Raw genomic sequence first — 23750 nt, 5'->3', positions numbered from 1 at the left:
GGGGCCCTTTTTTTTTTTTTTTTTTTTTTTTTTGAGATGGAGGCTCACTCTGTTGCCCGGACTGGAGTGCAGTGGCACCATCTCGGCTCGGCTCATTGCAACCTCCGCTTCCCAGGTTCAAGCAATTCTCCTGCCTTAGCCTTTCGAGTAGCTGGGATTATAGGCCCACACCCGGCCAATTTGTGTATTTTTAGTAGAGATGGAGTTTCATCATGTTGGTCAGGCTGGTCTCAAACTCCTGACCTCAAGTGATTCCCTCTGTCTTAGCCTCCCAGAGTGCTGGATTACAGGCGTGAGCCACCACGCCTGGCTGGCACTTCCTTCTTTTTTGTGTTTATGTATATTTGGCAAAAAACTGAACTTATAGTTCAGTTTGGCTTAAAATGACCTATTCATGTTTTTATTGGTTTACCTATTCATTTTTTATTGAGGCAAGCCCTCATATGGCTATCAGCGTAGCAAACTGATCTTCTTAAAAAAAATGGATAAAAAAGGCAGGGACAATGCTTATGCATCAATACATAGAATTATTCTGGGGATACAAAGTTAATCTAAGATTGGACTACTTTTCAAATTATTTACTGTAGTCTTGAATTCTTGTCAATCTTACATTTCTGTCAAGTAATTAATTTGCAGGCTGTACAATTCAAATGAAATATGTTTCACTGTGGTGTTTTATACGTTTGTGTGTATTAGTTCCAGTAAACATGGATATGCATTCGGTACTTTTTTTTAGTGCTTACTAAATGCCAGGCACTGGGCTAGGTGCTGGGTTTACACTCTTAAGGAACTGGCATTTTAGTGTGGAGCCCATGAAAAATACAGTATGTAGCTGTACTTTGGTGGGTAGAGGGCCCATAGCTTTCCTCATATCTCCGAGGGTACTGTGTTCCAAAAAAGTGTAGGAACCATTGGTCCAAAAGACAAATAGATATATGAACAGGTATTTTAATATACTACAAAAGTGGGAAAACAGAGATAAAAGGGACATTAATTATGGGCACTAATGACATGGAAGGATTAGGAAAGGCTTCCTAAAAGAAGTCTGATATGAACTAATTGAAAGAGAAAATAGGCATTCACCTGCTGAGTGAAGCATGGAAAGGGTGGAAGGGCATTATGTGCAGCAACTGGAATATGGAGACAATGTAGAAAAAAATGTTTGAGATGTTGAAGATTTGTTCAAGGGGAGTATTTGTGCGGGAGTGGAAGGTGGCAGTATGGGCAAGTGAGGGGAAGACAAGAAATGAGCTTGGAGAGTTATCCAGAGGGCCAGGTCATGGAGGACAAAAAAGATTTATTAGGTGGTTGGATTTTATCCTGAGAGCAGTGGGAAGCCATGGAGAGGTTTTAAGCAGGAGAGCAGTGAAATACACAACTGATGGAAAGACTGGCTGCACCCTATGACTGTAGGGAGAGCAAGAAGGTAGGGAGCTGTTGTGATCCAGAAAAGAGATGGTGGTTTCCTGAAACCAGACAGTATACTGGGGATAGAGAAAGTGGTCAAATGGGAGTCATTAAGGCAGTGAAATCGAGAGGACCAGGTTAGTTGCCCATGTGTGGGGTGAGGAGATGGAGAACATGATGATGATCCTGAGGTTTTGATTTGGACAACTGAAGCTTAGGGGCAGGGTGATGCCATTTATTGAACAGGAAACAAGAAGGAGGAGAAAGTCTAACATAGGAGGAGGTGTTTGTTTTGTTTTGGACGTATGTAAGTAACAGGTGATAAAATATACCTGAAATTCAAATTCACAGTTTTAAGGAATTGAAATAAACAAGGCCAGGTTTCAGAGTGGATAATGGGGAGTATTAAATTTAGAGGCTGTACTTGTTTGTCTCCAATTCCTAATATGGATTTACAAAAAAGGAAAGTACTGTAGTATATGTCTGCTAGGAATCTTTGGTCTTTCCCAGCCATTTACTGAAGGAATACCTTTCTTTCTGCAAGCTCCTTTCAGGAGAAATATTTACAAAGAAGTGCAAATCAGCTGTGGCGGCTGTGCAGAGCTGCCTGAGGCTGAACCTGGTTTCCAGTCAGGTGGTTCCCAATCCTGGATGAACATTACAATAACCAAGGGAGATTTTACAAGAAAATACCAATTTCTGAACCTTATCCAAGACCAGTTACATTAGAATATCTCTAGTTGATTTCAATGTGCAACCAAGATTGAGAGCTACTGCCTTATGCAGAGAACTCAACAGAGTTGGATTCCCGTCATTGAACAGTGAGGAAATATCAACCTCAGAGGGAGGACTAAACAGAACAAATACCTTAAAGGGGAAGAGGAGGAATGTCCTGACACGGAAGTTGAGGTAAGCAGACCAGAGGACTAGGTAGAGAGAAGAAACTGGGAAAATGAAATGGTAGGCCAGGTCCTAAACGTTTACAGACAAAGAATTAAATTAGAGAGAGAAGGGGGAATTAGAAGTGGGCACATCACCATGAAATTATAAACCCAGAAAGATTAAGTATGTTTCATAAGTATGTATTCATGGCCTTTCTTGAAACTTACTTACTTTTTAAAATATTAATTCTAGGTGGCCTTTTTGTTTTGTTTTTTTTTTGAGACAGGGTCTCTCTCTGTTGCCCAGGCTGGAGTGCAGTGGCGTGATCAAAGCTCACTGCAAACTTAAAGTATAGGCTCAAGTGATTCTCCTGTTCCAGCCTCCCAAGTAGCCAAGGCTACAGGCATGTGCCACCATGCCTGGCTATTTTTTTTGAGGTGGAGTCTCGCTCTGTCACCCAGGCTGGAGTACAGTGGTGCGATCTTGGCTCACTGCAACCTCCGCCTCCCGGGTTCAAGTGATTCTCCTGCCTCAGCCTCCAGAGTAGCTGGGACTACAGGCACACACCACCATACCCAGCTAATTTTTGTATTTTTAGTAGAGATGGGGTTTCACCATGTTGGCCAGGATGGTCTCAATCTGTTGACCTTGTGATCTGCCCACCTCGGCCTCCCAAAGTGCTGGGATTACAGGCATGAGCCACTGTGCCCAGCCTATTTTTTTTTTATTTTTAATTTTTAGTGGCCATAAGGTCTCACTATGTTGGCCAGGCTGGTGTTGAACTCCTGGGCCATCCTCCGTCCTTGGCCTCCCAAAGTGCTGGGATTACAGGCTTGAGCTGCCACATCCAGTCTCTAAGTGACTTTTGAACAGAGAAGTTGACTTAATAAATGTGCTGGAAATGAATCTATGGGGATAGAAAGCTTATCAGTGATTGCTTGAGGGAAAGGTGAAGGTGATGGGACATGAAAGGGTCCTAAGGGAGGGTTTACAAAGGGTCAGAAGGAAACATTTGAGGTGTGGATATGTTCGCTGCTGTGATTGTGGTTATGATTCCACACGTGTGTGTTAAAATTTGTCAAACTGTGCACTTTAAACATGTGCAGTTTATTATGCATAAATTATTCCTTTATAACACTGTCATTTAAGAAAGAGAAATGTACTAGAACTCATATGTCCAACTACTGAAATTATTTTCAGGGCCGGTTTACAAACTGGGCACTAAAATTAGTCTCAATAGTTTTAGTTGCACCTTTAACTTTATTTATTTATTTATTTTAGCGTCAAAGTCTTACTACCTTGGGCAGGCTGGTTTTGAGCCCCCGGCCTCAAGTGATCCTCTTGCCTTGGCCTCCCAAAGATCTGGGATTACAGGCATGAGTCGCCACACCCAGCCTACCTCCAACATTTTTGTAAACCAAAGATTATATTATGTAGTTTAATGATATCTTTAAATCATCAAAATTGATTTCAAATAGCTTAGCCATTTTCAAAGATTAAATGCGTCTTCAAGAGGTTAAGTATTTGTTCCCATGAAGAAACACTCACAAATGGCTCTTATGGGAATTAACTACTTAGAAGGGAGCCTGATGGATTTAATAAGAATGGCCTAGATTTATTTTATAATTGTGCCTTGATGGAAGGGCACAAAGGTTGGTCAGTTGGAGCGAAGGATCCTGGGGTCACTACACCATCTACCTTTTTCCCTCCCCACAGAGAGGAAATGCCTGACGTTTAAAGGACTAGTCCAGTTCCAGAGCAGAACATGTCTTGCTGTATACATAATTTTTTCACATGTATTTTTTATGTTAATTTAAAGCCTTTATGTTAAAGCATGATTGTTTTTTCCCCTGCAGTTTCTTGTGAAGCTGTAGCCAAGACTCCACTCTGGGCTCCATCTTTGTGCCATAACTCCGTCACTCCATGGCTGCATTGGAGGAAGACGAGTAATTATTCTAGCAGCATGACTTTCTGACTAACAAATTAGCCCGATATTTATTAGTAATAACTACTTTTTTCTTACAGTGGATAATGAAAACCTGCAGGGGGGCTTCATGTTGTGTTTCCTGGATGATGGATGTGGCATGAGCCCTGGTAAGTTAATTATCTAGATACCTAACTGGCTGTTAAAGGAAACAGTCTGAAAACCTACAAAATGAATAAAAATAAATTGAGCTATCTATGCAAAAACAGGTATGGAGCTATTAAGGGAAATAAGCCCCAGACTTTTGTTGAACTTTTAAGTATCCCAGCTGGCAGAGTAAATCTATTGTAACATCTAAACCAAGACAAAAAGTAAATGTATGTAAATATTGTCAGAAAAATGAAAGGCAAATGTTACTGATTGTAGGAAATAAGCATCTGGGAATGAATGGAAAACAAATAGTCACTGAATGGACTGGAGATTGTTTTTAGCTCACCCTTTAGGTATTGCTTGGGAGAGCCCCAGGCCATTTCCTGTGCCTTTAGGCTATTTTTAATTTTGCTTACCCTTGAGGTAGAGGTTACCTCTCCTTGCTTTTAGCCTTGTTTTTTCCTCCACATTTTGGAAAATTTAGTTGCTTCAAATGAATGTTCCCATCATAAGGAATACATCTACAATATATTGCATGACTTATCTTTGTGTGTTCAAGGTTAGCACAAAGCTAGCACATTATGGGCACACAGTGTCTGTGTGCTGTGAAATTGAAATGTGATTCCATCTGAGGGCATTGGGCTGTTTTAGATATTGTTTTCCTGAAATCTTTAAACACGGTGTGTTCCACAAACTAGGGTTTTTGACCACTAGATTTTAAAAATGGTGAGAGAGTTCAAGTGATATGGAACTGCCGTGGTCTGTTCCACAACCGAGGAAAGGATGCGTCAATATGCTCAGATATTGATTTTCTGTTAGAAGCTGAGAATATGAGACATGGCAAATATGTGATTTCGGCTCTGAAGTTTCCCCTTGGTCTGAATAGTTGAAGAGTATTTATTAGCAAGTTTAGAAAGACTATTTCACTCAGTTTTGTTTTGACTTCAGATAATTTTGATTTTTCCGGGTCATTTTGATTAAAAGTATTCTTGGTCTTTTAGTGTTTAACTAAAGGAGAAGGAAGAGTTTGTAACAACAACAACAACAGCATCAACAACAACAAAAACCCATGCTGAAAAAAGTGATTTTTCACTTCTAGCCTGAATGTTAAGTTCTTGCTTTTGAATTCCTAAAATAAATGGCACAATATATGTGATATATTCTAAGGGAATTCCTTATGAAAAGAAGCAACTCTTTTTATATGGGTCATGAAAAAAATGTTAGAAACACAGACAAATGATGAATATTCAGACCTTCAGAAGGAACTCACACTTTAGTTACATAGTAGCATCAAGTAGTAATAAAGGAGAAGGAAGATGACTAAAAGTAGAATCTATCCCTTGTTCAAAGGGAGCTACATCAATCTGGACCCGTAGAAAATGACTACAGTACTTTCTGGGGGTTTTTTTTTTTTTTTTGAGACAGAGTCTCGCTCTGTGGCCCAGGCTGAAGCGCAGTGGCGTGATCTCCACTCAGTGCAAGCCCCGCCACCTCCCGGGTTAACGCCATTCTCCTGCCTCAGCCTCCCTAGAAGCTGGGACTACAGGCGCCCGCCACCACGCCCGGCTACTTTTTTTGTATTTTCAGTAGAGACGGGGTTTCACCGTGTTCGCCAGGATGGTCTCAATCTCCTGACCTCGTGATCCACCAGCCTCGGCCTCCCAAAGTTCTGGGATTACAGGTGTGAGCCACCGCGCCCGGCCTCTGGGTTTTTAAAAAATTCTCTAGTCTTGCCCCTCTACAGTCCATTCCCCACACAGCATCCTGAGTGATTTTCTTTCTTTTAATGTACGTTTTATCATATTATTTTCCTGTTGAAAACCCTCAGTGGTTTTCTATTACTTAATACAATTTGTACTCTCAGCATCTCTTCCAAGGGCCTTACATTATTTGGCTCTATGCATCTCTTTGGCCTTTTCTTGTTCTTCTCACTTCCTCGCTTAGAACATTCCACCCGCACATGGCTGGCCCCTCATCATTTGAATCCATCTCATGTTAACCATCTGGCATTGGGCTTCCCTGATCATTTTGTTTGCAGGCCACATTCCTGTTAATTCTCTATCCCTTTACCCTGGTTTTGTTTTCTTCACTTAATACTCTCAGTCAGAAATGATCTTGTTTATTAGTTTACTTTCAATCTGTTTCTCCTACCACAACATAATGTTGTCCAAGGCAGGAGCCATGCCTGGCCTGTTCAGTGGTTTATTCCCATGCTCAGAACCTGTTAACCATGCATGTGAGTTCATGTAGTGTGTAATGAACACATGGGATTTGGTTCAGAGCTCTACTATGTCTGTATCAAGACTTACAGCTTTGGGTTATAATCGTAGCTGTACCGTCTATCAACTCTGTGACGTTGGGCAGGTTTTTTAAACTCCTTAGGCTTACATTTGCTCATCTGTGACATGCAGGTCATAATAATAATAATACCTTTCTTGTTTTGTTATAAATTTAAATAAACTGTGCATGTAAGTTTACAACATAGTACCTAGCACATACTAAACAATCAATAAGAACTAGCTAATGTTGTCATTATGGATATCCTCACCTAATGCCTAACCCCTCATAGGAACACATCATAGAAGGTCCAGTTAGTTTCAGAGAAGCAGAGTGTTTGGTGGCTTCTACACACCTCATACCATGTGCCTCTGAACTATAGCATGTCTGTACCCAGACTGACACAGGGTCCTCAGGACAATTCTTCAGCATGTATTCAGGTAGGCCAACAAGAAGAACATTCTTGGTCCTGGAGGTTGCTATTTATATATTCTGAAGTCCAAAGGATTACTGTGTAGAATTCCAGAACACATGGAGAGGTCAGGAGAATGACTTGGAACGTCTGAAATGATTAGCCTTCTTTCCCAGGTGGTATCAGAGCAGAGGCCATCCTGCCCCTCTTAGTCTCACATGGGCCTGGTTAAGGGTTAAATTTGTGGGGAAATCACTAGTGGTACAAATAATTACAACACTTATAATTTGGTAACACCCACCAAGTGCCAAGTTTTGTGTTCAGGATTTCACAAATACATCATCTCATTTAATTTGTTTCATTTATCTTCATCAGCAACACTGTGATGTAAGTATTTAAGTAGTTCCCTCTTCCAGAACATGGAAATTAAGGCTCAGACTTTTAAACTCTAGCTAAGGCCACATGGTTAGGTCTGTCTCATCTCTTTCAGTATACAGTTGTTTCTCGGTATCTGTAGGATATTGATTCCAGGACCTTTCTAGGATACCAAAAGCTGTGGAAAGAAAATGGCACGGTATTTCCATATAACCTATATACATCCTCCTGTATACTTTAAATCTTCTCCAGGTTCCTTATAATACCCAGTGCAGTGTAAATGCTATTAAATAATTGTAAAACTTTATAGTTTAGAGAATAATGACCAAAAAAAAAAAAAGTATGTACATGGTCAGTCCAGATACAACTTATTTTTTTCTGAATATTTTCAGTCCGAGATTAGTTGAGTCTGTGAATGTGGAGCCCACGGTACCTTGGGCTGACTGTGATACCATTAGGACCCTTGTCAGAGACTATGGATCCTGATGAAAATCCTTGTCTCTGGAGCTAGGGATTTGCCCTGATGTTCTGAGGAATGTGAGATCCTGACAACTGGGCCTCAGGCCAGGGTCAAAGAGTCTTCCTAACCACCTTAAAAGTCACTGTCAATTACAGAGGAAGCTTCAGACATCATTTACTTTGGACGATCCAAAAAACGGCTGTCAACCTTGAAGTTCATAGGGCAATACGGCAATGGTCTTAAAAGGTGAGAATCTTTTTTTCCCTTAAGACATGTATTATTGATACTGGGAACACTGTTTATAAAGGAGTTTACACAGAATGATGCAGGCGTGTAAAGCTTTGAAAAGAATATAAACTTGAGGCAGGGGACCTACTTTGTGTTATAATCTCCATATACAAAACTGGCTTTTTTTTTTGAGGCAGGTTCTCACTGTGTCACCCAGGCTGGAGTGCAGTGGCATGATCTCGGCTCACGGCAACTTCCACCTCCCTGGTTCAAGCGATTCTCCTGCCTCAGCCTACTGAGCAGCTGGGACTACAGGCGTGAGCCACCATGCCCAGCTTATTTTTGTATTTTTGTAGAGACAGGGTTTCACCATGTTGGCCAGGCTGGTCTCGAACTCCTGACCTCAAGTAATCAGCCCGTCTCAGCCTCCCAAAATGCTGGGATTACGTGAGTCACCATGCCCAGCCCGTAACTGACTTTTATCTTTACAGCATTTTAAGTTAATTCTCCCAAATAATAAGATAAATCCTCTTTCAGAGATCCCTGAAGCAGTACCCCTGGACTTTAGGGCTTTGTTGCATCTCTATGTTCTGTTGTTTCTCAAAGCATATTTTAACCTAGGTGCTGTGTCTGCAGCTCATTTTTTTAGTGTGCTGCATTGAAAGGTGAGGACATGAGGCTCACTGGTACGACTCCTGCCTGAGACAGATGATTGTTCTTTGGAGCCCTGAATGGACCCTTTCCCCAGCAGCCAAATCGCAAGCAAAAGTGTGGAGCTGGCTTAGTTCAAATTCTTCTGCTTTACTTTGAAAAAAAAAAAAATTGTACCCTCTTGATGACGGGTCAACAGAACAGTGTTGGAAAGAACATCCTATTACAGTACACAGTGGTAACAGCCTGCCTGTTTCCTTTTTAGTATATGAGATGTAAAACGTGATGTTCTTCATTTTTAATATAGTGGGTCCATGAGAATTGGAAAAGACTTTATTCTTTTTACGAAGAAGGAAGAAACGATGACCTGTGTGTTTTTTTCTCAGACGTTCTGTGAAGAAGAAAGTCTTAGTGAGGTAAGAGTTGAGGTTTTCCTTCTGTTCCCATAGCAATGATGTTGCTTTCATTTACTCTCTCAGGAGGTGAAGTCTTGTGGTGGGTTGTTTCTGATATGATTTAGAAACTTAGGAATATGTTTGGGAAATGGAGAGAAGGTATCAAGACATTCTGAGGACATCAAAGGCCTGTCCTCTTGACCCTTTCCTGAGAACTTCATTTTCATTATCCATGTGCTCAAATCTCCCAAAAGAAGAGGCTCCCTTAGACATGATGAGCTTTTAGAAGAAACCTGAAAATCTTTCCACCGTATGTGCCATAGATGGATTGTCATTTTAAAAATAAATAAAATATTGGAGTCAAAGACTTGGAATACAAAATGTAAAGAAATTGAATGCAAAATAGACTTAAAACTGTAATTCTGGTGACCATAATTTCAACTCCATTTGCTGATCCAGAGGCCTTTGCTGCCTCTGGATCCATTTGCTGAACCAGTGCCTGAGTTTTATTAGTATGACTATCAGTTATAATTCAATACAACAAATACATGTTGAGGAACTACTCTCTGCCTGGTACTGGATAGACTCTATGAAAGTAGAAAAGAAGCAGAAGATCATATGGCCATCTAAGAGTCTTCAGCTTTATCACAAAATAAGGTAGACATGTATGAATTGGATTAAAAAGTGAGGGAATTTAAAAAGAATGCTCCTCAATGAGTCTGTGTGGCTGCTGTTACCAGATTATCAAAAGCGATGATATGGATGGAGAGATTAGAGGGCCTCGAGTGGCCAATGAAGGTTTTATGGAGAGAGGACAACTTGCAACTGGACAAGCTGGTACTGGACAGTAATGGCCCCAACAAGTCTCAGACCTGGAGATGCATATGGAGTTGGGATGGACGGTGTAGGACTATGAGACTGCCAGTGGGTGGGGCTGGGTGACAGGAGCAGTCTGCAGGTAAAAAGGAGTAAGCCGTGTGGGAACCTGACATGAGAAAAAGTGATGCTTTAAGCATTTATGTTGCATGTTATGTGTGTAAAGGGCATGGAAAATTGGGCTAACCTTTACTTACAGCTTTCTTAAAATGGGCCATTCCCTTTTTTTAAAAAAAAAACTAACAGCAACTACTTCCCATTTCTACTTCCACAGAGACAACCTCTTGCAACAATATTAACAAGTTCTAGCTAGGCATGGTGGAGTGCATCTGTAGTCCCCGCTACTTGGGAGGCTGAACAGGGAGGATCACTTGAGCTCAGTAGTTTGAGCCCAGCCTGAGCAACATAGTGAGATCCTGTCTCAAAAAAATAAAAATAAAAATAAGTGGCCTGTTCTTTTGATATTTACCTGCGTATCTCTAAATAGCATGCTTGTATTGCTACTTCCTGATTTTATCTAGGCATTATCTATTAACCTCCCACTATAAGAGAGGATTTACCTACCTTTTTTCTCTGCTTCTATCATAATCACAGTCTTCTCATCCCCCACCCTCAACATAGGTTTATTGTAATTTTAGTTATGACAGTATTCAGTATTTACTTTATAAGACTTTATAAACACTGTTCATCTTATACCAAGTCATCAACTATTATTTTTCTTTTTCATGTACAACTATTTCCCCTAAGATTAATAATTGACTGCTTAGTTTTTTATGTGTATTACTATCACTGAATATTTGCTTGGTTTTCTGTGTTCACGTCACTCTGTTAACCCCAGTCTCAAAGTGCTGTCCTCTCAGTTCCATTGTCCTGATAAAGTCTGCTTGGGGCTTTCTCCTGTGCTACAGCTCATACTCCTGCTTCCATGGCAGTGTTCAGCTGCCATCCTGGGATCTGCCCTTGCCATCATCTTGGTGATTCCCTTCCCCTCTCTTCTGTGTCATCTCTGAGATCCTAGATACCATGTCTTCTTCTGTAGCTTGCTCTCTCTTCTTGGTACAGCATGTTCTCCAGTGACTTCATGAGCAAGGGAACATAGGGGGCAAAATATCTGGAGACCTCACATGCATTAAAAGGTTTTTATTCTACCCTAACACTTAATGGTAGTTGGGCTTGATATTATTTCTAGGTTGGAATTTATTTTCCTTCAGGGTTTCAAAGGTTTTGCTTCATTATCTAATTTCTAGTGTTGTTATTGAGAAGTCTCAAGCCATTTAATTACTTAATCTTATATGTGACCCATTCTTTTTTTTGTTTTTTGTTTTTTTATGTGTTTGTTTTTTGCCTTTACTCTTTGAAGGTCAAAAGAATCTTCTTTGTCCCAGTATGCTGATTTCAATGTTTTGCCTTTGCGTGGCCTATTCACATCCATTGTGCTGGTCACTTGTTGGGTCTTTTTGATTTGGAAACTCATATTCTTCAATTCTGGGATAATAATTTCTTGTAATAACTGATGATTTTCTTTTATTCATATTCTCTTTTCTATTCTTTTGTAACTCCTGTTTTTTAGCTATTGTATTCTGGAAATGGTTCTCTAATTTTCTTAGCCTTTCTTTCCTGTTTTCTGAGTTTTATATTTTTGTTTTATTTTCTGGGAGATGTTCTGATATTTATTTTTGAACCCTTTTGTTACCAGAAAGGGATCTGATCCAGACTCCGAGAGAGTTCTTGGACCTTGTGCAAGAAGGAATTCAAGGCGAGTTCATGGAGTGAAGTGAAAGCAAGCTTATTAAGAAAAAAGTAAAGGAATAAGAGAATGACAACTACATAGGCTGAACAGTGGCCTGGGCTGCTCAACTGAGTATACTAATAGTTACTTCTTGATTATGTGTGCTAAACAAGGGGTTAATTACTCATGAGTTTTCCAGGAATGGGGTGGGCAATTCCAGGAACTGAGGTTTCCTCCCATTTGTAGACCATAAAGGGCAACTTCCTGACCTTCCCATGGCTCTTGTAAACTGTCATGGCACTGGTGGGAATGCCTGTTAGCGTGCTGATACATTATAATTAGCATATAATGAGCAGTGAGGATGACCAGAGGTCACCATCTTGGTTTTGGCGGGATTTGACCAGCTTCTGAGTGAATCTGGGTCAGCAGGGTCTTTGTGACCTGTATCTTGTGCCCACCTCCTATCCCATCCTGTGACTTAAGAATGCCTAAAATGGAAATGCAGCCCGGTAGGACTCAGCCTTATTTGACCCAGCCCCTGTTCAAGATGGAGTCACTCTGATTCAAATGCCTCTGATACTTTCACTGAATTTTTTTCTGTAATCGTATTCTTAATTTCCAAGAACTCTTTCTTATTCGCTGAATGTTTCTTTTTCAAGGATATCTCATTCTTGTTTCATGGATACAGTATTCTCTCTTACAACTCTGAAGATATTAACAGTAATTGATTTTTGCCCTGTTGAAATTTTCATCTTCTTTTTATGGTTTCTGTTTTCACTGAGTTGCTTTGTTTTTAATTGTTTGTTCTCTATTATCATATTAGAGGCTTTTCTTAGATGGCCATTACTCCTGAATACTTTAAAGATTAGTACAATAAAATGCTGAGTGGGAGCTCTGAGAACTGAGTGGGGCCTGGCTGCTGTGACTGTCACAATCATGTGATCTAACTGAGCTTTTTTTTTTGGGGAATCCTTAATGTAACTGTCTTTGCATCTTTCCTTCTGGGTTGGTCAGATTTTTCGAGAAAGACTCCTAGTCTTCTGCCTCCAGGCCTACCTGTCAGCTTCTGGGAGACAAATGGGAGAGGAGATCTGAGGTTCTCAGCATCTGCGAAGTGTACTTTCATTCAGTCTATCTAATCTCAGTAAGGTGCCCCCAACAACAGTGCCTGGTATGTCTTCCAGTCTAGAAATCCATTGTTCTACTCTTTCCAGAGAATAAATATCCAGACCCTGGGGGCTGAGGAGGAACCAGATGGGGATGTAGATGCTACTTCTAGTTCTCCTCTCCCCCTACCCCAACTCTAGAGTTAACTCCTGCCATCAGTCCCTGAGCATTTCACCGTAGGAATTCTGAACTGCAAATCAGGCTGGCTCTTCTTTCTGGCTTGGGTTTTAGATTGCTTTTCTTGCGTGTGCTGTCATCTGCTTTTCAACTTTTAAAATGCTGATTCTGTTGTTTCCTCTGCCATTCTACCCTTCAAGAGGGAGTTGAAGTACACTCCATCTGTTCCCATATTCCACAATGGAGTATTTTAAAATACAATCCTGTCTATACACATTTGTTATGTGTCTCTTATACAACTAGATTATAGGAGGAAAATGAACTTTTAACTCAAGTGTTTTGTAATTTGTCTAGATGAAGAGTGGAATGAAATAGATAAGACAAAAGAATAATGTTTTTTGTGTATTTTATAATAAATTGATGTTTTTTTTTTAATAGGTTGTAGTTCCAATGCCCTCATGGTTAATAAGAACCAGAGAATCTGTCACAGATGACCCCCAGAAATTCGCAATGGAATTATCTATAATTTACAAATACTCACCATTTAAAACTGAAGCAGAATTGATGCAGCAGTTTGATGTGATCTATGGAAAATGTGGTAAGATCATCAAAACTCTGACAATTTGAGGGAAGTATTTGTTTTCAGTGTCTTATGAAAGACACTGTACATATGTTTTCTTTTTTTTTTTGCTCTTATAATCTCATGTGGATTCACAGTGGGGACAGTCATTTATTTTATCCATGTGAGCTTTGTCTTAAGAGCATCCAAACATAAATTATTGTAAATCCCTGACCCTGGGAGAAGGATGTGTACTTGCATGAGCTTGGTGAAACTGGGTGAGAAGAGGATGATACAGGCTATGACCACAGGGACTCCACAGTCGCTGCACTAGATGGCAAAGTTAGGAGACACTTATTGCATCATTTGAGAGGGTGGTAACAGGTATGTAAGAGAGTTAGCAACTTATGAAGTAATGAATTCATGTCTCTGTGGCAAAGAGTTAGCAAAAACATTGCAGATATTCTTCTCCAGATTAACAGATCTTTTCCCTCATTCTTTCCACTTCCACCAACTTTCTGTAACATGTCGAATGCACTGTGTCTACTGACGCAGTTGATCCAGGATTTAGACACAGACATTTAGGCTTGAAAGCCCATGTTCTTAGCTACTATGCTATTCTCCCTTGTGTTTAAAACTATCAAAAAGTATAATTAGTTGTCCTCTTAATTTCTCTGATGATCCTGTTTGACTTTGTATCATAATCAACTGGAAATAATTTGGACTTTTTTGTTAACCGTGCCTTGGAGCAGGGGTCAGCAAATTATGGTCTTGGGTCAAATGTGGCCCCCTACCTGTTCTTGTAAATCAAGTTTTATTGGAACGCAACCACACTCATTCATTTATGTGTTATCCGTTGCTGTTTTCATGCTTCATTGGCAGAGCTGCATTGTGAATAGTTGCAACAGAGACCGTATGGCCTGCAAAGCCAGATATATTTACTGTCTGGCCCTTTGCGGAAAAAATTTACTAACACCTGCTATAGTGTATGAAAACAATACTTCTTATTTGTACAATATTTAAAACCCTTCTTTGTTTTATATGTGTTAAATTTAGTACTACCAATGAGAGCTTTACCTATAACACAAGCTTGGCTCAGGCTCTTAACAAATTTCATAATGCAAATTATGAAAAAAGTGCCAAAGTTTAAAAATCCACATTGAAAGTCTTGTAATGAATTGAATAGTAATAAGAGGCACCATACTGTAGAAACTCAGCACTCTTTGGCAGGGAGTGAAACTTGCTATAAGACATATCTTGGTTTAGCCAAAGACTTAGCCAAACATACTATTTCCTGAAGTACAAAAGAAAATTTTATAACAGATTCAGTTCCATAGATGAGATGATAGCACAATGACTAGCACTTAGTGTATTTAAAATACTGACAAGTCAAACATCTATTTTTTCTACCAGGTACTTTGCTGGTTATTTATAACTTGAAGCTTCTGCTTAATGGAGAACCAGAGTTGGATGTTAAAACTGACAAAGAGGATATACTGATGGCTGGAGCTCTGGAGGAGTATGTGTGTGTTTGACGGAATGTTTTTCAACAATGGTGGTGAGCTAGAGTTAGGAGCCCTGCGTCCTGGCTCCAGGTCTGAGGTCGCTGGGCTTTAGCACTGGGACAGTTCATCTTATCCTAGTTACTGATAAAGTTGGGCTAGACCAGTGGTTTCCAAACTTCAAGCCTCAGAGTGACCTGGGATGTTTCTTGAGAAGTACAGGATCTGGGGCCTCATTTTGACCTACTAAGTCAGAATGTCCAGATATCAAGCCTAGGAATCAGTCTTTTTCAAATGTTCCCCAGATGATTCAGAGGTGCCAGCATGTTTAGGGACCACTGGAATATAAGACTTCTAAAACGTTCTAATACCTTGACTCCTAATTTATAGATATTAAAACTGAAAAAAACCTGCAGAGTTTATTACTCATTAGATCATTAAAAATGGACAGACATCAGGAGAGTGTGAAGCAAAAAGGAATATGACCAAATGGCAATTTTATTGTTATTTTCTGCATGAAAAAGTGTGGAGAAAGAATGAAATAGTGACAAAAGCTAGGTTTCTCTAAAATAACATTTTTACTTAAAACTTAGCTTGAGCCTGCAGTTTTTTAGTCTCAGAACACTGCAGCTAGAAGAGATTGTAAAGGTAATTTAATCCAGGGCGATTTATTTTGTATTTCAGTGTTGTACAATAGAAATATAATGAGAGCCACAATAAGGGACAAATTTAATCTTAAATTTTCTAGTATAGCCACCTTAAGAAAAGTAAAAAGAGGCCGGGCACGGTGGCTCAAGCCTGTAATCCCAGCACTTTAGGAGGCCGAGACGGGTGGATCACAAGGTCAGGAGATCGAGACCATCCTGGCTAACACGGTGAAACCCCGTCTCTACTAAAAAATACTAAGAAAAAACTAGCCGGGCGAGGTGGCGGGCGCCTGTAGTCCCAGCTACTCGGGAGGCTGAGGCAGGAGAATGGCGTAAACGCGGGAGGCGGAGCTTGCAGTGAGCTGAGATCCGGCCACTTGCACTCCAGCCTGGGCGATAGAGCGAGACTCTGCCTCAAAAAAAAAAAAAAAAAAAAAAAAGAAAAGTAAAAAGAATAGGTTAAATTCATTTTGATAATGGTTTTATTTAATCCAATATATCTAAAATATTGTCATTTAAATTTCAGTATGAAAAATATTGATGATTTTTTTTGAGACAGAGTCTAGCTCTGTTGCTGAAAAATATTGATGATATTTTACATTCTTTTTTTTAATACAAAGTCTTTGAATCCAGTGTATGTTTTGCAACATATAGCACATATGAATTTGGACTGATGCCCAATAGCCACAGGTGGCCAAGTAGCTACCATATGGTTTTAGACTAAGGTGTTAAGACCCACGTAGATGTGTCAGGTTACAGAGAACTTCTTTTGCTTTTCCCAATGAGGTGAAATTTAGAAATTTCCACAGTTAGCAAATAACTATTTGATAACACACTTTTAGGTGATCTTCTCTCCTTATTTCTGATGTATGTTTTTTCTCATATTCTAACATGTGGAATTCCTAATCTACACAGAAATGGAGGGCTTTTTTTTTTTTTGGAAAAAAATATTCAGGCTAATGGCTGTTCCACAAATGCTGGGAACCCCTGTGCCAGCATTAATATACCAGTGTCAGAAAGGAGTCCCAGAATTATCAGCATCTCCATTACTGTCTTCCCTTTTCCTGCTGCCTCTGCCCTTCTAGTTGCCAGCTGGTTCCAAAACCGATATTCCATGCTATTTAAAAGCATTTTGAAACAGTTATGTGTCAGAGTGCCTTGGCATTTCTACACTGGCATTAGAAAACAATACATTATTAGAGGGATAATTTGACAGCTACATCTTTGGAAAGATGTTCTTGCTGTTTCCAGGTTGTGTAATGAAGCCAGAGCTTCTCTAGCCATTTAGGCAGTTAATTATAAAATAAAGAAAATGAATGAGACCTAAAACATGTACACTTTCACTTTGGCACATAGATCACACTGGATTTTCTAATTTGTTTTCAGCAAAATTTTGTTTTAGTTTAATCACAAGAAAAGCCTTTAAAGACAGGGCTGGGATTTATAAGGAGGAATCAGTGTAAAGAGGATTCATAATTTCTGAACCAAGGATGCTGTACATTTCATGGCCTCTGACACGAGTACTGTGATGATAACAAGAAGGGACAGCATCACCATTCCCCACCTCCTCGGGGTAGCAGTGACTCTGTAGTTTTCTTCTGTAAAAGATTTGCCCTTAATTCCACTTCATTATTGATTTTGACCTACTGTTTCCTCCCCATCACTCCCAAGCTCCCTTTAAACTTAGAACATACATTTTTTCTCTCTTTTTTTTTTTTTAAGGTAGAGTCTCATCCTGTTGCCCAGGCTGGAGTGCAGTGGTGCTATCTTGGCTCACTGCAACCTCCGCCTCGTGGGTTTAAGCAATTCTCATCCCTCAGCCTCCCAAGTAGCTGGGATTATAGGCATGCACCACCCTGCCTGGCTAATTTTTTTGTATTTTAGTAGAGACAGGGTTTCACCTTGTTGGCCAGGCTGGTCTTGAACTTCTGACTTCAGGTGATCTACCCGCCTTGGGCTCCCAAAGTGCTGGGTTTACAGGCATAAGCCGCCACACCTGGCCAACATACATGTATTTTAACTTGTTAAAAAATGGTACATAGTTTGCCACACAAGGTTATGGACAATGGTGTGGTCCCGTGGGTTTTAACATTAACACCCAATTACTCTTCAGTAAGAGACTAGAAAAGACATTAATTCTTAGTCCTAAAGGATTAGTTCTGGTCCAAGGTGGATCTTTTTTTTGAGTCCTCTTTCATTTATGGCCTCTGATACTTGAACCTCTAATCCGGTGCAATTTATATGACACATTTTTTACCATTTCTTTTCCTGGTGATTATCGTATTTCCTTATCTCTGCTGGGTAGGATTCTACAGCTGTCCAAAACAATTTTCAAATCTTGAAACTATGTAATTTCCAGGTTTGGTCTTAGATAGAGAGTGCTGCTGATTCTGAAAATAATTTAATTTTCTGTATAGGAATATGAAAATTCAAACTTTCAAGCTTTATTGGCCTCAGGGAAGAGTTTTGGCATTATGTATTTCATATAGTTCTTGTGAATATTTGACATCATGGTTTTTTGTTTGTTTGTTTGTTTTTGTTTTGTTTTTTTGAGACAGAGTTTCACTCTTGTTGCTGAGGCTGGAGTGCAGTGGTGGTATTTCAGCTCACTGCAACTTCTGCCTCCTGGGTTCAAGTGATTCTCCCACCTCACCCTCCCAAGTAGCTGGGATTACAGGCATGTGCCACCACTCCAGGCTGATTTTTTGGAATTTTTGGTAGAAATGGGGTTTCATCATGTTGCTCAGGCTGGTCTCAAACTCCTAACCTCAGGTAATCCGCCCACCTTGGCCTCCCAAAGTGCTGGGATTACAGGTGTGTGTCACTGTGCCCAACTTTGACATTAATTTTAAACATAGGATTCAAAACCTTTTATCATTCTGCTTTGGGCTGAGGCACTAACAGCAGTAATCAGACCAGTGGCAGGGTCTCCTTTCAATATGACAGTCACGTCAAGAGAATTTCAGTAGAAGTGATGTTCAAGCACATGGTCAGTGGTGGCCTGTGGTTTGGCAATGTCAGTTTAAAGGTGACCTATTTCCACTTAAATTTAAAAAAAATTTCGAATAGACAGCAGTCATCAGAATTTCAGAATGCATGTGATACACAAGTCTGCATTTTATGTGTGAAATGTCAAATTGAATTTTGAAATTGTGAATATGATTTATGGAGAGTGCCAGGGAATCAGACAGATACAGGTTCCAGGGTTATATGCAGAAAGTGAGTTGAATTTGCAGGGTAAAAATTATCTTAAATTTATATGTTGCCATAAACTTAGGCAGTGTTTCCTGAAAGCGAAGAAGATACAAAAAATAACTTTGTAAAAAATCAAAAGAAAATCAAGAGTTTGAAACAAAGGGTGGGGATAATGCCAGTAATACTGAACACTGAAGAAAATGAAAGTGGACTAATGACAGAAAACAAGATGTTTCTTCAGGGCTGGGCTAGGTGTGTTTACTAATTTATGTGGTGGTAATTTTTTGGAACTCTGGACCCAAATCCCACATCTCAAACTTTTGTAGATGTTTTCTTCCATTAAGTTATATTTTTTCCTCCTTAAATAGTCCATGTGCAAAACAAAATCTTTAGTTAATTCTTTCCCTCCATCTTATTGGTGGCTTTTAGTAAGCTTCATTGACAGTCATACAGATGATTAAAGTTTAGAATCATTTTCAGAAGTCCTTTATTGAGTGGCTACAGAAGATAACAGGCTAGTGGAGGGTTTTAAAATGAGTCACTGCCCATCATGACCACCTATGTGGTTAGTATGGATTCTCATCTGCGAAATCTCTAGGACTGTGATTCTACTTTGGCATTCCTTACATAGAGATCTTACTTCATTCACAGGACATAGACCTCTTTATGTGGATACCAGGATGGAATCTGAATTTGGATTTTAAAATTACATGTAAGATGTGTCACTGAATTGGATCCAAGCATTACTTTTCTTTTAGACTTTTAGTTTAGGTTCGGGGTACACATGTAGGTTTGTTATGTAGGTAAATTTGTGTCACAGAGGTTTGTTTTACAGACTATTTCATCACTCAGGTATTAAGCCTAATAGCCAACAGTTACCTTTTCTGCTCCTTTCCCTCCTCCCACCCTCCATGCTCAAGACCCCAGTGTCTGTTGTTTCCTTCAGTGTGTCCATGTGTTCTCATTATTTAGCTTGCACTTGTGAGAACATGCAGTATTTAGTTTTCTGTTCCTGTGTTAGTTTGCTAAAGATAATAGCCTCCAGTTCTATCCACATTGCTGCAAAAGACATGATCTCGTTCTTTTTTATGGTGGCATAGTATTCCATGATATATGTACCACATTTTCTTTATTCAATCTGTCATTCATGGACATTTAGGTTCCATATCTTGGCTGTTGTGATATAGTAAATAGTGCTACGGTGAACATTTGCATGCATGTGTCTTTATGACAGAATGCTTTTATTACTCTGGGTATATACCCAGTAATGGGGTTCCTGAGTTGAATGGTAGTTCTACTTTTTAGCTCGTTGAGGAATTGCCATACTGCTTTCCACAATGGTTGAACTAGTACACTCCCACTAACAGTGTGTAAGTATTCCCTTTTCTCTGCAGCCTCTCCAGCATTTGTAATTTTTCGACATTTTAATAATAGCCATTCTGACTGATGTGAGATGGTAGGTTTTGATTTGCATTTCTCTAATGATCAGTAATAATTGAGCTTTTTTTATATGCTTGTTGACTGTATGTATGTCTGCTTTTGAAAAATGTTCATGTCCTTTGCTGATTTTTTAATGAGTTGTTTCTTTTTCTCTTGTAAGTCTAAGTTCCTTATAGATGCTCAATATTAGACCTTTGTCAGATGCATAGTTTCCAAATACTTTCTCCCACCCTGTAGGTTGTCTGTTTACTTTGTTGATAGTTTCTTTTGCTGTGCAGAAGCTCTTTAGTTTAATTAGATCCCACTTGTCAATTTTTGCTTTTGTTGTAATGGCTTTTGGTGTTTTGTCGTGAAATCTGTGCCCATTCCTATGTCCAGGATGGTATTACCTAGGTTGTCTTCCAGGGTTTTTATAGTTTTAGCTTTTACATTTAAGTCTTTAATTCATCCTGAGTTAATTTTTGTATGTAGTGTAAGGAAGGGGTCCTGCTTCAATCTTCTACACATAGCTAGCCAGTTATCCCAGCACCATTTATTGAATAGGGAATCTTTTCCCATTGCTTCATTTTATCAGCTTTGTTGATGATCAGATGGTTGTAGGTGTGCAGCCTTATTTCTGGGCTCTCTATTCTCTTTCTTTGGCCTATGTGTCTGTTTTTGTACCAGTACCATGCTGTTTTGGTTACTGTACCCCTTTAGTATAATTTGAAGTTGGGTAATGTGGTACCTCCAGCTTTGTTCTTTTTGCTTAGGATTGCTTTGGCTATTCAGGCTCTTTTGGTTCCATATGAATTTTAAGATAATTTTTTTCTAGTTCTGTGAAGAATGTCATTGGTAGTTTGACAGGAATAGCATTGAATCTGTAAATTGCTTTGGGCAGTAAGGTCATTTTAATGATATTGATTCTTCCTATACAGGAGCATGCGATGTTTTTCCATTTGTTTGTGTCTTCTCTGATTTATTTGAGCAGTGTTTTGTAATTCTCCTTGTGGTAATCTTTCACCTCCCTGGTTAGGCGTATATCTAGGTATTTTATTCTTTTTGTAGCAGTTGTGAATGAGATTGCCTTCCTGATTTGACTCTCAGCTTGGCTGTTGTTAATGTATAAGAATGTTAGTGACTTTTGTACATTGATTTTGTATCTGCAACTTTGCTGAGGTTGTTTATTAGCCAAAGGAGCTTTTGGGCTGAGACTATGGGGTTTTCTAGATACAGAATCATGTCGTTTGCAAACACATGTAGTTTGGCTTCCTCTCTTCCTATTTGGATGCCCTTTATTTCTTTCTCTTGCCTGATTGCCAAGCAATAGTTCTCTTTACTTCCCATATACCTCACTCTCCCTTGTTGTTTGCCAAGTGGTTCAGCACCTGTTCAAGAGGCATTAATTTTGGGGGCAGAGGATGGAGTGGGAATGAAGGGAGGAGCTTCAATTAGTATTACAAATATTAACTCATTGAAAAATATTTAAACTTTCATAAATAGGTAAAGCGATATAAAAGTGCGTCCTCATTCTCCACCTCAGCTCCCCCAATCTCTCTTCTACTGTAGAAATTATTATGCTCGTTGGGATTTAAATCTGTCTTCCAGATATTTATTATCTGTCACTTTATACTAGATTTAACTTACCCTTTTAAAGTTTTTGAAAAAATTTGACTTTTCAGAGTTTTAAAGATAATACAGAAAATTCCCATGTACCTTTCACCCAGATGTTCCAAATGTTGATATTTTACCAAAATCTGAAAAAAATTAGAAATTTGAAACATATCTGGTCCCAGGCATTTCAGATAAGGGATGGTCTACCTGTACCTCAGTAGTTCTCTATTGATGGGCATTCAGGTTGATTTTAATTTTTCACTTTTGAGAACAATGTCAGTCTTTATACTTACATTGTTAGATACTTAGACAAGTGTTTATTTACTATTGATTCTCAGAAATAATATTCCTGGGTTAAGTGGTTGTAATTTTCCCCAGTGGTGGTATTTTGCAAAACCAAAGTACAATATGATAACCAGGACATGAACACAGTCCATCAGGTTTGATAGAAATCTACCAGTGCATCACTACAAATTATTATCCTTTATGAATTACATGCACCTCCTTCTTTCTCCATCAACTTGACTTAAAAAAACTTTAAAAAAGTATATTGGTAGATTATAGATGTACATATTTTCAGGGTACATGATACATTTGTATAATTTGTAAAGTTAAAATAGAGGTAATTGGGATATTCATCCCCTTAAATATTTCTTTTCTTTATGCTACAAACCTTCTAATTATTCTCTTCTAGCTATTTTGAAATGTACCATAGATGATTGTTAACTACAGTTACACTATTGATCTGTTGAACAGTAGGTCTTATTTCTTCTGTTTAACTGTATATTTCATCCCATTAAATCAACCTGTCTTCATCCCCACCTTATTACCTTGCCTCTGGTAACTACCAGTCGACTCTCCATCTTAATGAGATCCACTTTTTTAGCTCCTACACATGAGTGAGAACATGTTATATTAGTCATTCTGTGCTTGGCTTATTTCACTTAACATAATGACCTCCAGTTCAATCCATGTTGCTACAATGACAGGATTTCATACTTTCTTATGGCTGAATAGTGTTCTTTTGTGTATATGTACAACATTTCTTTATGCATTCGTCCACTATGGCACTTAGGTTGATTCCATATTTTGTGTATTGTGAATAGTGCTGCAATAAACAAGGGAATACAGATATCTCTTTGATAGGTTCAGTGTCTTTCCAGTAATGGAATTGCTGGATCATATAGTAGTTCTATTTTTAGTTTTTTGAGGAGCCTCCATACTATTCTCCAAAATGGCTGTACTGATTTACATTCCTACCAACAGCATCCGAGGGTTCCCCTTTCTCCACATCCTCACTAGTATTGGTTATTCCCTGTCTTTTTGAGAAAAGCCATTTTAATTGGGGCAAGATGATATCTCATTGTGGTTTTGGTTTACATTTCTCTGATGATTAGTGATGTTGAGCATTTTTCCATATACCTTTGGCTATTTGTATGTTATCTTTTGAGAAATGTTTAATCAGATCTTCTGCCCATTTTAAAATTAGATTATTTGGTATTTTGCCATTGAGTTGTTTGAGCTTCTTATATATTCTGGATATTAGTCCTCTGTCAGATGGATAGTTTGCAAATATTTTCTCCTATTCTGTGGGTAGTCTCATCACTTCGTTGATTGTCTTCTTTGCTTTGCAGAAACTTTTTAGCTTGATGTAATGCCATTTGTCTATTTTGTTTTAATTACTTTTGCTTTTGAGGTCTTACACACACACACACACACACACACACACAGACACACATACACACACCCACACCGCCACCCCCC

The 23750-nt window shown here is 39.1% G+C and overlaps 1 protein-coding gene across 1 annotated transcript in view; it reads left to right on the top strand.

The window, feature by feature from the left end:
- MORC1 (MORC family CW-type zinc finger 1) overlaps positions 1-23750 on the top strand; it is a 183569-nt gene that overhangs the window by 9878 nt on the left and 149941 nt on the right. Inside the window, 5 exon segments of the mRNA XM_017870879.1 lie at positions 4315-4383; positions 8043-8133; positions 9074-9182; positions 13489-13648; positions 15023-15128. Of these exon segments, the coding sequence (XP_017726368.1) occupies positions 4315-4383; positions 8043-8133; positions 9074-9182; positions 13489-13648; positions 15023-15128 (535 nt within the window).

This window comes from Rhinopithecus bieti, unplaced genomic scaffold (genome assembly GCF_001698545.2).
Source record: "Rhinopithecus bieti isolate Rb0 unplaced genomic scaffold, ASM169854v2 scaffold_5478, whole genome shotgun sequence".
NCBI lineage: Eukaryota > Metazoa > Chordata > Mammalia > Primates > Cercopithecidae > Rhinopithecus > Rhinopithecus bieti.
Note: the sequence above shows the minus strand (reverse complement) of the source record. Positions and strands in the feature narration are given on the sequence as shown.